General features: G+C 36.6%; 1 protein-coding gene and 1 long non-coding RNA gene across 3 annotated transcripts in view; one reads left to right on the top strand and one right to left on the bottom strand.

The window, feature by feature from the left end:
* Tfap-2 (transcription factor AP-2) overlaps positions 1–13,989 on the bottom strand; it is an 81,380-nt gene that overhangs the window by 53,171 nt on the left and 14,220 nt on the right. The window contains exon 1 of one of the 2 annotated variants that reach the window (XM_083100689.1): positions 1,540–2,727. The exons of the other annotated variant lie outside the window; for it this stretch is intronic. Coding sequence (XP_082956815.1) covers positions 1,540–1,632 — 93 coding nt within the window. The 5' untranslated portion in view covers positions 1,633–2,727. Of the gene's footprint in view, positions 1–1,539; positions 2,728–13,989 lie in introns of those variants that run through there. 2 annotated transcript variants of the gene reach the window in all.
* The window catches only part of LOC145972248 (uncharacterized), a 35,564-nt gene continuing 25,200 nt past the window's right edge, over positions 3,626–13,989 (top strand). The window contains exons 1-2 of the long non-coding RNA XR_014439110.1: positions 3,626–10,123; positions 10,672–10,982. This is a non-coding gene — a long non-coding RNA (uncharacterized LOC145972248). The remainder of the gene's footprint in view (positions 10,124–10,671; positions 10,983–13,989) is intronic.

The raw sequence follows: 13,989 nt of genomic DNA, 5'->3' as shown, positions 1-13,989 counted from the left end.
GAATCGCTGCTGAACGACGTTTTCTGACGCCTACAAACTAGCACGCTGTAGCTTGCGCTCTTAGGCTCATTGCCAAATAAACTGATATCAATCGTAATACTGTTACGCGAGAACGAGGAGGAGAAATCGTTGACGTATAAGCATATGACATGGAAATTCCGTATGACGATCGGTAACGCGGGCGCGCCGAATAATTCGCAAGAGCAACAGTCTCTTTCGCAAAGAGCACCGCCGAACTTTTCTGCTGAGATCACCGTTGATAAGCTGGGAGAAAGTATGTTCTCCGTCACTACACACGCATACAATTAATTAGCCCATAATATGCATATGTGTGACGAAATAATTCGATTAGGCAGAAATAATCTCGAAATTTTAATTAGATTAAAAAATTAAAAATATGTCGCGGACACATTTTTGTCGACAATTTTAAAAAGTGCTAGATTATTTAAATACATAATTTCGTAGAGAAATAAACTGGGATTATAGCATAGATTTTCATCGAGTTTTTAATGATTATTCCAATCCGCACGAATATCTTGAATATAATTACAGAAGGAAGGATACTTTATAGCGTTAGTTTTGTCAAATGTAACGGTACCGAAAATGTAATAAAATTAATACCACATTTTCTTGTGTTGTCGACAATTTTATCATATTCCGCGTTTGTCAAATCTAAAAGTTTAATACTTATTTAATTCAAATAAAAAATAAATTTGTTTGCAAAGTAAAATTCATCCGAGATTTATGTGTACATCCTGTTATAAATTTGAAGTATTAGAAATATCTAGAAATGTCTTTTATTCTTGTTAAATTATCGATTACTGGCTATATAGTGAGTTTACAAATATACCTGAGACTAACCGTAATCGTTTGTATTAAAACGATATAATAGAGGTAAAACTTGTTCAAATAAAGAAATAAAAATATACATTGTCCTAGAGAAAATAAACCGCTTATTTTTCTAAAAAAAATAAGCAAAAGTGAATAGGAGACACAAAGTAATTGTGTAACATGAAAATCATTTCATATGCAGGAGACAAGTACTAGTAGAAAAATAACGTAAAGAACGGGGAAAAAAATATTAATAGCGAAATTAATGCCCTCGAGAAAGGGTACACAATAATTACCGTTATCTTTGCATTAATATCAGTTAAAGTTTGACAGGCTATTCATTAACGTTGCGAATGCACGTGCAATTAAAAATGCGTAACTGCCGTGTCTGCGCATAGTCACCGTGGCGAAGAGGTAATTGCCGCATATATTTACGCACTTTGACCCATATTCACATAACAACTATGTACAATGATCAGTTGTACGATAACGCAGAACGAGGAGCACCTCGCGGATATAACTTGGAGGAGAAAAAACTGTGCGCGTAAATAATTAAATCTTTTTTGCGCATTTAATTAAAAAATTCGATAAAATTTCAAGATTAATTACAAAGTTGTGGGAAGAAAACTGGCGTACTCTTCATATAATTTCAAAGACAGGGGATATTTTCCACGTGCAAGGGATGCAACAAATTGGAGCAGATCGCACCTCGACCTCCATAACCGTGGTCATGTCAACGTGGGGCGCGTAGCAGAGCGTCAGCTTGTCGGCTGTCGGCGCCTCCGTGCGCGGCGGGAACATCCCTAGGATCTCCAGTTTGCCGGTTCCGGAATTTAGCAGAAAAAACGCGCACTGTATTCTTCCGAAAAGAATTTACGTCACCCGAAAACCACTTCAAACACTCGAATCCCTCCTCTTGTCGGTACACATGGCACAGTCGCAAGTCGATTCTCGCAATGTTTTAACGCATCCCGGGCTACATCCGTTTCCTCGTCGACCGTCGCATCCGCGTACCAAATACACTGTACACCACGTCGAGACGAGCACATTGAATCACGAAATTGTGACGAGAGACACTGTTCGCACTGCAAGACTACGCGATGGCTTCGAGCGTCGTTGTAGCATTTACAGGATCGAAAAAGGGATCATAGAAAGGAGGGGTGAAAAAGAAAAGCATTAGAGCAAGGATTACACGTTTTATGAAACGCGAGGGACACACGTGATTCTACACGTGAGACATTCGGAGCACGATTTCTGTCGGTTAGAATGTTAAAGAAACGCGATTATTTATACATTACAAAGAGAAAAACGAGAAAAAAACGGAGGTAATATCTTAGCCGAGTCAGGACACGCAACATTTCATTCATCGATTACTATTGTTTCGATACGTACAAGATCCTACAAGCTTAATCACGATACTCTTTAGAGATTAGTATTCTTCTCGAGAAATCTTTTCGCACACCAAGTATATTTGCACTCAAATATTAATCAATTTTCCCTCGATTTTTTTTATAAATAAAATAAAACGAAAAAAATTGATCGCGATCAAGACGGAGCCATGCAACGAGATTTGACTCTTTCTATTTGATTCCTCCGACGATGATCTACCCACACTTCACATTCTCAGTGTTCCCCGACTGGCGATTCATCGGCACGTGATCCACGAAAATCGGGAAAACCGTGAACGAGGGAGGTGGGAGCTCGCGCGCGGGACAGGACAGGAGAGGAGCGTTCGCGCGGTTTCCTCGCGGCCGGAACAGCTGATCGAGCGTCGTGTTGCGGCCGACCGACTGAGCGACGGGGACGTCGGCGAAGCGTACGAAAGTGTACACCTAAGAGAGCCGTTTACTGGCCGCGGACGAAACGGGAGGTGTGCTACGGCGCGCTCTTACCGAGAGTTACTACTACTACTACCACCACCTACAGCGAACACCACCTTAGCATCCTGCCCTACCATTCGGCCGGGTGTCCCAGCGCCGACAAAGGAGCGACAGAGAGAAATAGAAGGAGAAACACACGGGGAGGAGAGAAGACGGTGGTGCGGAAAGAGAGAGAGAGAGAGAGAGCGAGAGAGTCTCTCGTTTGTGCACGCGTACCGACGACCGAAATTTCGCCCCAGGGTACGCGCCTCCACGTGGCACTAGATCTAGCACCGGCGTCCCCACCATCCGATGGACGATGGGACGTCCCACGATCGAGCGAATAGGAGTTGATATAGTCGGCGCGGTGCTGCACGTCGTTCGCCGAGTCGGGGAACGCGCGTCTCGTGCCCGCTCCTCGTGCTCGTCTGTCTACATTAGGGATGTTTAAATAGGGGTGTGCTGTACTGTCTCCTGTATGCTACGCGCATCTAGGAATAATGGATTTCAGTGTTATTTATAGTAGAGTTAATTTGACTGAATTAATATTATGATTGTAATGGCAGAGTTTTTAAAATGAAATATATCGCACAATATATATAATTGAAAACTATAGCATGTTATATTTATATTTAATATTAAATATCGTTAATGATATAAAAACCTAAATTGTTACATTAAAGGAAGTAAAAACTTGAAGTAAAACTTGAAGTAAAAACGTTATTTATTTATATCTTAATTTTCAGTATTAAAATATCATATAGTCATATCAATATCTCCATGGAATATTTTTAAGAGATATAGTGCAAAATATATATATATATCCACAAAATAATTAAACTATATTTAATACTGAAAATTAAGATATTAATAAATAACATGTTTTTATTTCAAGTTCCTTTAATTATAATTTAATAATTTAGATCTCTCTCTCTCTTTCGCTTTCTCTCTCTAATTAATTATAATTATCATGCTAATAAAGAAGAAATAATGAAATTCTGGATAACGTTATTCGTCATCAGCTACTAAAAATAAAAGATATCAAGATTCCACGTATTCAAATTTACTATGAATCACATTTGTTTGGTCTCCGCATGCAAATATATCGCCGCATTATTTTATAGAATAGTTGAGTACGTTATTCACTCGTTTGGTGACAATCGTCAATTACAAACAAATCGCATTTTACATTACAATAATGAGAAATCAATGCATTAAAGGAACGTAGTTTTACTTTTTTTACTATTAAAAAATTATTGATTGAAACTGTTCGAAAGAGAGTGTACGTGCAATTAAAAAGAAACTTACGTCGCACGATTGCATTGCTCAAGATTGTCTTTCTATTTGCATATGCATTGCAAAAATATGTAAATTTTTTTACCATTAAAAAGTTATTGATTGAAACTATTCGAAAGAGAGTGTACGTGCAATTAAAAAGAAACTTATGTCGCACGATTGCATTAAGATTGTTTTTCTATCTGCATATGCATTGCAAAAATGTGTCATTTTTCTTCTATTTCTATCTCTTTCTATCTCTCGTCGGGAACATATTCCCATTAATTCATGCTAACGTTTCTTTCAGTTATTAAATCATCTTATGCTAACAATGTTATGCTAGCGAGCCGAGATAAGAAAGGTAAACGTTATCCGCACGCGATCATTGCAACTCGTTATCGTATAAATGTCACATTTATTAACGCGCCGCGAGATATAGAATTGGAGCGCATTGCTAATACTATAGTTTATCGTTTTTAGATTCAAGATTAATGTTCGCCACCAAACAAATTATTTAAATTGGTCATTCGTGCAAAAATAAAATGGCCGGCGTGGCCGACTTGGAAGCGCGCAAAAATATCCCGTTGACGCTCATTCATAGATGTAACGAGAGGAAGAAAAAGGAAAAGAGAAAGAGAGAGAGAACAACTTTCACAGCGGTAGGAGTCACTATTAATTTGCAAGGTGAAAAAGGCCGTATGCGGCGATACGAGCCGTTGCTTGCGGGTCGTCGACACTTCTGGGCGTAATTTATGCCGGTGTAAATTTTGCAACGTAATTACGGGGCGAGGAGCCATTCACATGATGTTATACGCCGAAGTTAAACGTCCGATGAGCGCGTCGCGTTCCTCCTGCATAAAACCCGGATGCTCCTCCCTCGAAGGAAAAAATATCCGCGGTCCCGATGTTTCGTTCCTTGCTTGCGCAACAACGATACATAGTAGGAAAGGATGTAACAGCGTTGTAATTTTCGATTATATGCCTGTTTCAGAAATACACAGGAGGAGAATATAAGTAAGGATATTTCTCGCAGCTTTGTCGATAAATGCTGGATGGATAAAAAAAAAAACGATTATTTTGACTATGATAAATGGTCCTTCGTATAATTATTTATAAAGCAGGAAGATCGAGATCGTATACGTGATTGCGATGATAAGTTTTCTACATGTTATCGATACGCTATGGAAGAAAATGTATCTTTATATTAATTACGATATACGTTCCGGAAACCAGCCGTTGCGTGAATCTTCCCGACTCTCATTTTTTTATTTCATAATTGAAAGATAGAAACTCGATACCTCCATAGGTAGTTAATCACCGCGAGATCGTTGATGGGTACTCGATTTGACATATGCGCGCGCTCGCGCTCGCGATCGCTCTCGATTAATCACGTCTTTCGTTTCGGCGGCTAAAAAGTCATGAATATAAATCAGTGACGAAAAAAAAAATAGAGAGCTCCCCTCTCTCGGACGCGAGAACGAAACGGCAAAACATTGTAAATGTCGATAGACTGTCAAGTGCGGAGAGTCGCGATCGGCCGCAATGTTGTCATCCGGTACAAAAATGTCTTCCTGGAGCCCTGGGAACCAGTTTATTCACCGCGTGTACGTTTCGAATCTTCGCAAGATCCTTTTTTCTTTCGAATTTTTTTCATTCTCCGACCCCGGATATCGGATAAGACGAATCGATGAATTAACACATCCAAATAAGACGTTTTTGAGGAATATCTTGAATCCAAAAATATCATTCGGCATTTCTTTGCCGCTCACTTAGCACGTACAAACGGTCAAAAGCATCGGCTGAAATAATCTCGCATGGCTATTTCTCATATGTGAGATTTATGATGATTCAAATTAGCTTTACTAACCGTTAATCCACGTTAAAGAAAAATTTATACGATGCACGCGCATTACGAGTCCTCTTATTGGAAAATAAAAGACTTGAAAGGCGGAATATGTGCTGATGCATCGCTTTGTCGTTTTATATATTAATATCTGTCTACACTGTATCGCTTATTATAAATTTATAGGTCATCGCGCGGCGTGTACTTGTACACCGCGCGATTTTTCATCCCAGTTTTCGTCGATAACGATCGTGGATTTTATCCCGCTTCATCGTACTTCGAACTTTCGATAATCGCTCGCGCTTGAGGCCTTTCTCGAGAAAATTTCCACATGGGAGTGTTCCTGCATTTCTAATCGCACATCTTTGGAGCAACAAAACTGCACTTCGCATAGATTTATGTCGCCGTAATTTTTATACCTTCACAGTTTTCCTTTCGTATCAGAAATTAATAGCGCAATTAAATCGGGAATCTGAGATTCCCCGTGATAATTCTAGGCACATATTCCTTCAATAAGAAAATATTGAATATACAAGACAAGACAATTACGTTATTAAATAGAAAAAAATTTGCACACAATATTTCTTTCTACGTAATTCGAGATCAAAAATAGCTCATAAATAAATCGTAAAATTCTCCCTACAAAGTGCATAAATTTCACGAAGAATGTTCCTTCCCCTTCCCTCCCGGCGTGACTAATTACTGTCAGAAAATGAAGTACACCGTTGCGTCAAAGCGTCGATCGAAGAGAAGAGGGTCGAGATCGGAACTTCGACAACGATCGGCGATTGCGAGAAGACGCACTCACGCGTGCAAGTATGAAAGACACGCGAGAGAGGAAAAGAAAAGGGGCAGGGAGAGAAGATGAAAAGAGAGAACTCGTGGATGATCATGGTAGGAGAGGGAAGTCGCTAAACGGCATTCCAAGCGGACCATCCAACGCCACCCAACGGTAACCAACGCATGACGCCCTTATCTTACCACACGTTACCGCGCTTTTCCTTGCGTCGCCTTTACCTCAGTTAACGGATCGTCTACGAGTGACGGAGGATGGTGTTGTGAAGCTACCGCGTCGCCAAATTGTCGCTCGTTTGACATCCCACCTTTATGGCGGATATAAACGAGCGGCACCTTGTAAATTTTATATCCTGTTGAAAGTATGAAATCTTTTTCGTGTGACTTTTTTTTCTCCTCGCGCTAAACCGGAATTATCCGGACATTTCTCGCTAAATAAAAGGTAAAGATTTTTTAGACTCTCTTGATAATGGTAAGAAAGGTGACACTAAAAGAACATATGTTTTTTGGCGAGCAAATTAAAAGTATTGGTAGGTGTATTTTGTAATTTTGCAGAATATGTATCCGCGTTATTAAATCGAATCACGAATGAAATGTAAGCAATTAAATCTAATTAGAGCGTTATAATTATTATTTTTGTAATTTGAAAAAGAAACAAAGAGAAAAAGAGAAAGAAAAAGAAATGTGTCATCATAATAATTATTTAAATCAATAATTTAAAAAATAGATTGAAAATCATTGAAATATCATACACAAATTTTATATCACAAAGAAATGTGTTAATAAATATTAATAAATGACAAAAATTTCTAAAATTTTTAATCAAATATAAAAAATAATTTTGTTATGATGTTTACAAACTTATGATGTTTACAAAGGAGAATCAATAAAGTATATCTGTCTATAAAAATAATTTTCCTACAGAAAGATTTCATAATAATTTAATTAATAAAGCTAAATATTAATAGAAGGTTAATTATAGAGATATTTAAATAACATTATTGGAGGAAAATTTTGAGTATTAATATTTAATATCTGATTAATATTTAATTAGATTCCTTTTCGCAACTCTTATTTATCACATCTACGTATTTTTTGACAATTTCGAAAAAGCAAACTTTTCCTTGCTACTGGGATTTTTCCTCTGTATGAAAATTACCCACTTATCAGTATTTTGATTGCTAAAACTGTAATTACAGGCATGTCCGTCCGCAAAATTTTGCCCGTACATGCTGGCCTTCGATCATTCGCGGCATTCAACAATGATATTCACCGTTAATTCGATGACGACGTTAATGGACGATGTTGCGCGCGCGCGTGTGTATGTGTGTGCTGTTTTTTCGCGGCACGAATACACGCGCGTGCATTAAACTCGCATATATATGGCAGAAGAGGCAGAGGCAGGAGTCCGGTCCAGAGGGTTCAAGCTAACGGGACTAAAGTCGATTGTGATTACACCTATGTGTATGTGTATTTGACGCGCGCGCGGTTACACGTGAGACACACGTGAGCGCGTGTCTCGTCAATTTTGAAAAGAAATATTTGATCGGAGGAATTTTTAATATACAAGTGTTTCATAAGGTATAAAATATTGCAATCGCCAAATTTATCGAATTACGTGCAAATAAAAAAAAGTGGTTGAAAATAATCACCTGCGACTAATGTATACACACATTATAAGATATAATAAATTATATTTAATTACAATAATATACTATTCAATCATTTTATTATTTTATCCGATAAATAATGTCTTTTATAATCTTTTGTAAATATATGCTTTTGCAATATACATTATGTGTGACATATAAAATATATAATTATAAAACATCGTTATCTATGACGAACATGTCAGCTTTGAGTTTGTCATGATGCAATTATAGAGATACGTGAAAATGTAAATTCACTGATGTCCTGACATTTAACAATTGACGCGAACAAGCGAGATATTGTAACGCAACAACATATTTCTTAACATTTGTTGTATCGTGATGATTATAATGCTAGAAATTATGCTAGCGATTACACTATCTCAACATTATAATACACTAAAATCCGTGTTATATTAAAATTATTTTTTGTATAAAAATAAAGAAATTATGGATATAAAATAAAATATAATGACGCTTATGAAATAATGTAAGAGTTTCTCGTAATTACTGGAGACTTTTCGAGATTTTTTAGATACTTTCGATCCCTTTTCTCACATAATATATCGTAACAATATTTCAACCAATAACATGTCATGATTGATATATATTCGATCATGTAATTCAAGTAAAATCGCTGTGTGCCTTGTTTTTGCATTTTATAACAAAAAAGATATCGATGTTACAATACTCGTTATTAGTATTAACAAAAAAACGAGAGATCGCTATTATTTACAATTAAACAGACAGTAAGTCAGACTCATAAGAGTCTAGTTTCTTCAATCAATCTTATCATTAATCTACTATTGATTTGTAGAACGTAGACAAGTTTTTTGGTGCGTGGTTTTGCCGATGCTTTCATCGGTAATATTCCTTAGCGATTTCTCAACTGCTAATTAGATCGTGTTATGTTAATATATGGCACGCATACTTGTCTGACCATGTAGCCTAGTGAGAGAAGAAAAAAATTGAAAGGGAGAGAGAGAGAGAAAGTGTAGTCGTTTAGTCTTTACGACGGTCACTGTCAGCATTGATGATTATTAACGTAATTATTTTGAATGGCCGATAATAATCGATCACTGCCGATTTTCGATGGAATAATTTCGAACGTTTTCATAATTTCTGATTAATTTCACAACTGTTTTTATCATCTTTTTATTCCTTTTAGAAGCAATATATTAAAAAATTACGATATATTTCTCTCAGAAATTCTCGTCGATTATTTTACGCAATTATAAACTTGTCATTCGATTTTTACATCAGTTAGGTTCAGAGAAAATTATTCTTTCGATTGTAATCGAAAATTTAGTCGACAAGAGTTTATATCCAGAAACTCTTATAAAGAAGAAGGGAATCAACGAACGCTCTATAAATTTATTCCTCACATTTTTCGGATTATTTGCGCTTTGCTCGCGACACAAAATGTAAACACGCACGCGAGCAGTATACCCGTCCACCAGTTACACGCTTTGCACATAGACTTGGCTTCGATCTGCAAAATGTTGCAGCAATGGCCAGCGAGGCAGCCAGAGGTAAAGTCGTATAATCCGACCAGCATCAATTAGATCGTGTTATGCTAATATCGCCCATACGTACGAGCGACCAATCATCTCACGATCCGTAGGCGGCCGGCTACCATAATCCGAAGTGGACGGCTGCTGTTAGAAACGGGAGACAGAGACGAAGCGAGAGAGACAGGTGTGCACCGTGGTAGGTGGATCTGTTATGCGGCGAGGAACATTGTTACGAGGATTAGCGATTTGCCTTCGAACTGAATCCCTGTCGGATGCAGTTTGGACCATCTCAGACTTTATCGCTGTATACCAGAAGCCCGGATGTGCTTTGATAAAGTTAACGCACATTATGTATATGTAAGTATTAGCAGTAAGTATCCGCTTAAAATTATATAATGTAATATTTCCTATACACGACTGCTGCGTGAATTGCAAATTCTTAGAGACGACATATGAGACGAATAAAACTGATAAAAATTCTATTTTTTATACGAAATTATATTGTTATAATTGTTAATATCACTATTGATATTGCTTTATCTAATGACCATTTATCTAATGAACCACTGAAAATAAAAATGACGTTGATATTAATGACTAAAAAACTCGTATAAGATTATATTATTAGATTATAAAAATTTAAAATTAAATTAAAATTAAATTAATTTACTAATTGATTTACTAAATTAAATATCTTGCAAGATTTTATGTCAAATCGAGGAAGATTTACTAAATTAAATATCTTGCAATTTTGATTTACTAAATTAAATATCTTGCAAGATTTTATGTCAAATCGAAAATTGTCCATAAACGATTAATGATTCTAATTAATAATATCAGTAACAGTAAAAAATCATAAATAATTTGGATTATATATTCTGCTCGTTACAACAAAGTAATTTCAGGGATGTGTCTAAAAAATGACAGAGAAAAAAGCTTCGCATTTTTAATTTTTCCAAAATACACTCGCCACAAAGTCGTTCTCGATTGCACTGCCACAGACAATCATCAGAATATCGACAGCGAGAGAACATCATTTGCGTTCACGTCAAGATGTAAAGATGCGCATCAAGATAATCGAAAGAGTAGGAAGAACGGGGCGAGCGAAAGTTCATGGCTGGCACTTTTTCTTTTAATCGTGATAACGCTCGCTCGTGCCCATTGCAAACTGTCTGGTACAATCTACAAGAAGTACAATACAAGCTCATATTAAAAGGTACTGCATACAAGTGTTTTGCATGAGAAGTTGATTGCACCTGCTGGTAATTAATTCATTCATTCACGCTATTTATTAATTATCACGTGGACATTAATTAAGCGGTGATGTTTCTACTTGAGAGATTCTGTTACATCGATAGCTGTGATTGATGTCTCATTAATAACGATCTAGTAAAGCGAGTCATACCGTGCATATTTCCGCGATATCACTTATTATGTTAGATAAATGGATCAAAATATTCAAAAAAATATGTTGGAATGAAGAAAAATATGGAAAACGCAGGGTTACGTTGCAAGAATCACTGAAGGACGCGTGGATCGTAAGAACTGCGTATCAACAAAGTATACTAATAAAAAGTGATCGCCTTTCAATATATCATCGAGCTCGAATATGTATTACGTGCCTAACTTGCATCCGTAATATATGCGTTGAATCGATAACAGCACGCATATGTCGATATAATTTATAAATAACAACGTACGGTATATCTTAGATAATCTAACGTATCTCAAATCGAAATGATGTTAAGAAAAAATTCCTTTGCGAACTCTCATGACTATTATTTTATCACGATACATATTAGTTTCCGAAATAGGAAAAATAAAACAATATCACACCATCATTTTTAGTGAAAAAGGCATAACAGCAAGAAGATTTCGTATCAATGAGAATGCTTGTTGTTTGTCATATTGGCAATTGAATCCATTATGCATATAAAGCGTGGAGATATTTGTTGAGCAACTTGCTGAATAATTTATGGATCAAATCAATTGATCAAGCACGCGTCAATAAGTAAAATTGCCTTCGAACACTCGTGATTAGCTCGATTATGAAGATGCACACATATGTAAAATATATCTTATGTGTAATATATACATGCAAATATATTGTGAAATTGTGTATTTTTTAGAGGAAGTAAACATGTATATATTTGTAGTGAGATATAAACTAAAAATTAAAATTATTTTAGAAGAAAAAGCAATGGAATTTAAACGATCTTAAACTTTTGTTTTACATTGTTTTTTCACAAAAATTAGCATTTGAAAGTACATCACATGTTCTACGCTAAATTAACAAAAATATATTGATTTAGTATAGAAAATCTATTGACTTAGATTCGCTCTAGCAATGGGTTTTGTTACTCTTATCTTTCTCTTTAATTTATGCTTATTAGGATATTTATATCGACCTATCGGTTGCAACGATTTTTTCTAAATTTCGTATTCATAATGAATATTCCGTAAAATACTATCGAATGTCCGTCTCGGACTTTCTGATACAAGCTATAATATCGAATGGTGGACGGTTATTGCTGCTTATTCACGATATTGCGGAAGTATAGCGAGAGGCGCGTATTGTTAAATCGAAGAAGGAATCAGAAAATGCATCGATATTTCTCACTGTAATCTAGTCACGCTTGATTCCGTTCATGGAATCCCTAGGTAATAACGCGTTTCGCCAATGAAAAGTAATTTCCTACTAATATAAGAATTAAAAACACAAGAATATATGAAAATTTAGAATATAATATTGTAAAATTGTATATCCGAGAGAAAGCAAACGTAATCTCATACACGAATAAGTATAAATTTCCACTTTATTTGTATCATCATAGATAAATTAATGATGCAACACATGTTTAAAGATATATGTTTTCCTGAAAAATAAGATAAGAATATAATGAATTCTGCTTCAGAAAAGACTAGTTCAATAAATCATGAACGCTGTTTATGAATCAATAATCTTATTAACTTTACGTAACATATTTCACAATGTTTTAGAAAATCATGGTAATAACGCGAAACAAAAAATTTCTCAAGATCTCAGAGCGATTTCGACAATCCATATTTTTTTATTAAAATATATCTATAGTTTTTTTATTAAATCCAAATTTAATCCATATTTGTTTTATTAAAATATATCCATAGTTTTTTTATCAAAAAATTTTCTTAAAAATTTGCAATTTTAAATTTACATTATTCGAAACAAAAACAAATAAATATATAAGAAAAATCTTTGAAAATGTGCGATTAAATTAATCAGCACATTAAACTACAGCAAACGTTATACATTGAATTTGATTCGGATCGAATCGAAGCGGAATCCGCACGCGAGCGTATTTCGCGGGTGTACGAAGCGCGATCGCCAACGTAGAATCACATGTCGTAGCGCCTCGTCGAAGGCCTCGATCGATCGGTTTCGACCGAGAGAAAGAGAGAGAGAGCGAGACCCGCCTACTCGAGCCGGTAACAGGTTCCACGCCCTGTACATCGTACAGCCGAGCGATATTTAAACATCCACGCACCGCGCGAAGTCGTACGTGTGCGTGAGTGCGTGCACGTGGACAGGGGACCAGCCTCATGTTTAAATACATGCGGCGAAACATAGGCACAGGTTACCTACGTAACATGCCGACGGGTATAGGCCGACATACGCAGGTGCTTTCCAAGGCGCTCGCGGCGATACATAAAGTAGCCTGCGCCCAACGAGACAATCTTTCACCCTCGAAGGTGAAAGAGCACTTTCCGAAGCAAACAGCGCATTACACCTTCCGCATTACGAGGAGACAAACGCGTTCTCGAGCGCGTCGCATGTCACCGATCAGCTGGGAAACGTCAAAAACCAGCTCGAGCGATTCCTCCAACGATCGCTGTCAAATAAATAAATAAAAATACCCATCTCTATTCACGTTGCTTATGATATAGATGGAATAGGTGTAATACATATCCAGACACGTGATACAAATATTACGCAAAGTGATACTTCACAACTGCAGCATCCAATCTCTCGATGTCGGATCCTCGAGATCGCGATATCGGGTTAAAAACAATTTTGAATCGCGGTAAAAAAAAAGTAGGGAAATATCGCGGGACCGATTGTAGCGTAAACTGCCTTCTCGTACGCCCTTATCTGAATTTACGTGCGTGCGGGGCCCGACATATATTGGACAGAGCTACTTAAATTGGCGCGCAGGTGGCTTTCGGGGCGTGCAGCCACGTATAAA

This window comes from Camponotus vicinus, unplaced genomic scaffold (assembly GCF_025532165.1).
Source record: "Camponotus vicinus isolate PSW18456_S1 unplaced genomic scaffold, iyCamVici1.0 SCAF_5, whole genome shotgun sequence".
In the NCBI taxonomy this organism is placed as follows: domain Eukaryota; kingdom Metazoa; phylum Arthropoda; class Insecta; order Hymenoptera; family Formicidae; genus Camponotus; species Camponotus vicinus.
The sequence above is the reverse complement of the archived record's forward strand: the minus strand, read 5'-3'. Positions and strand labels throughout refer to the sequence as shown.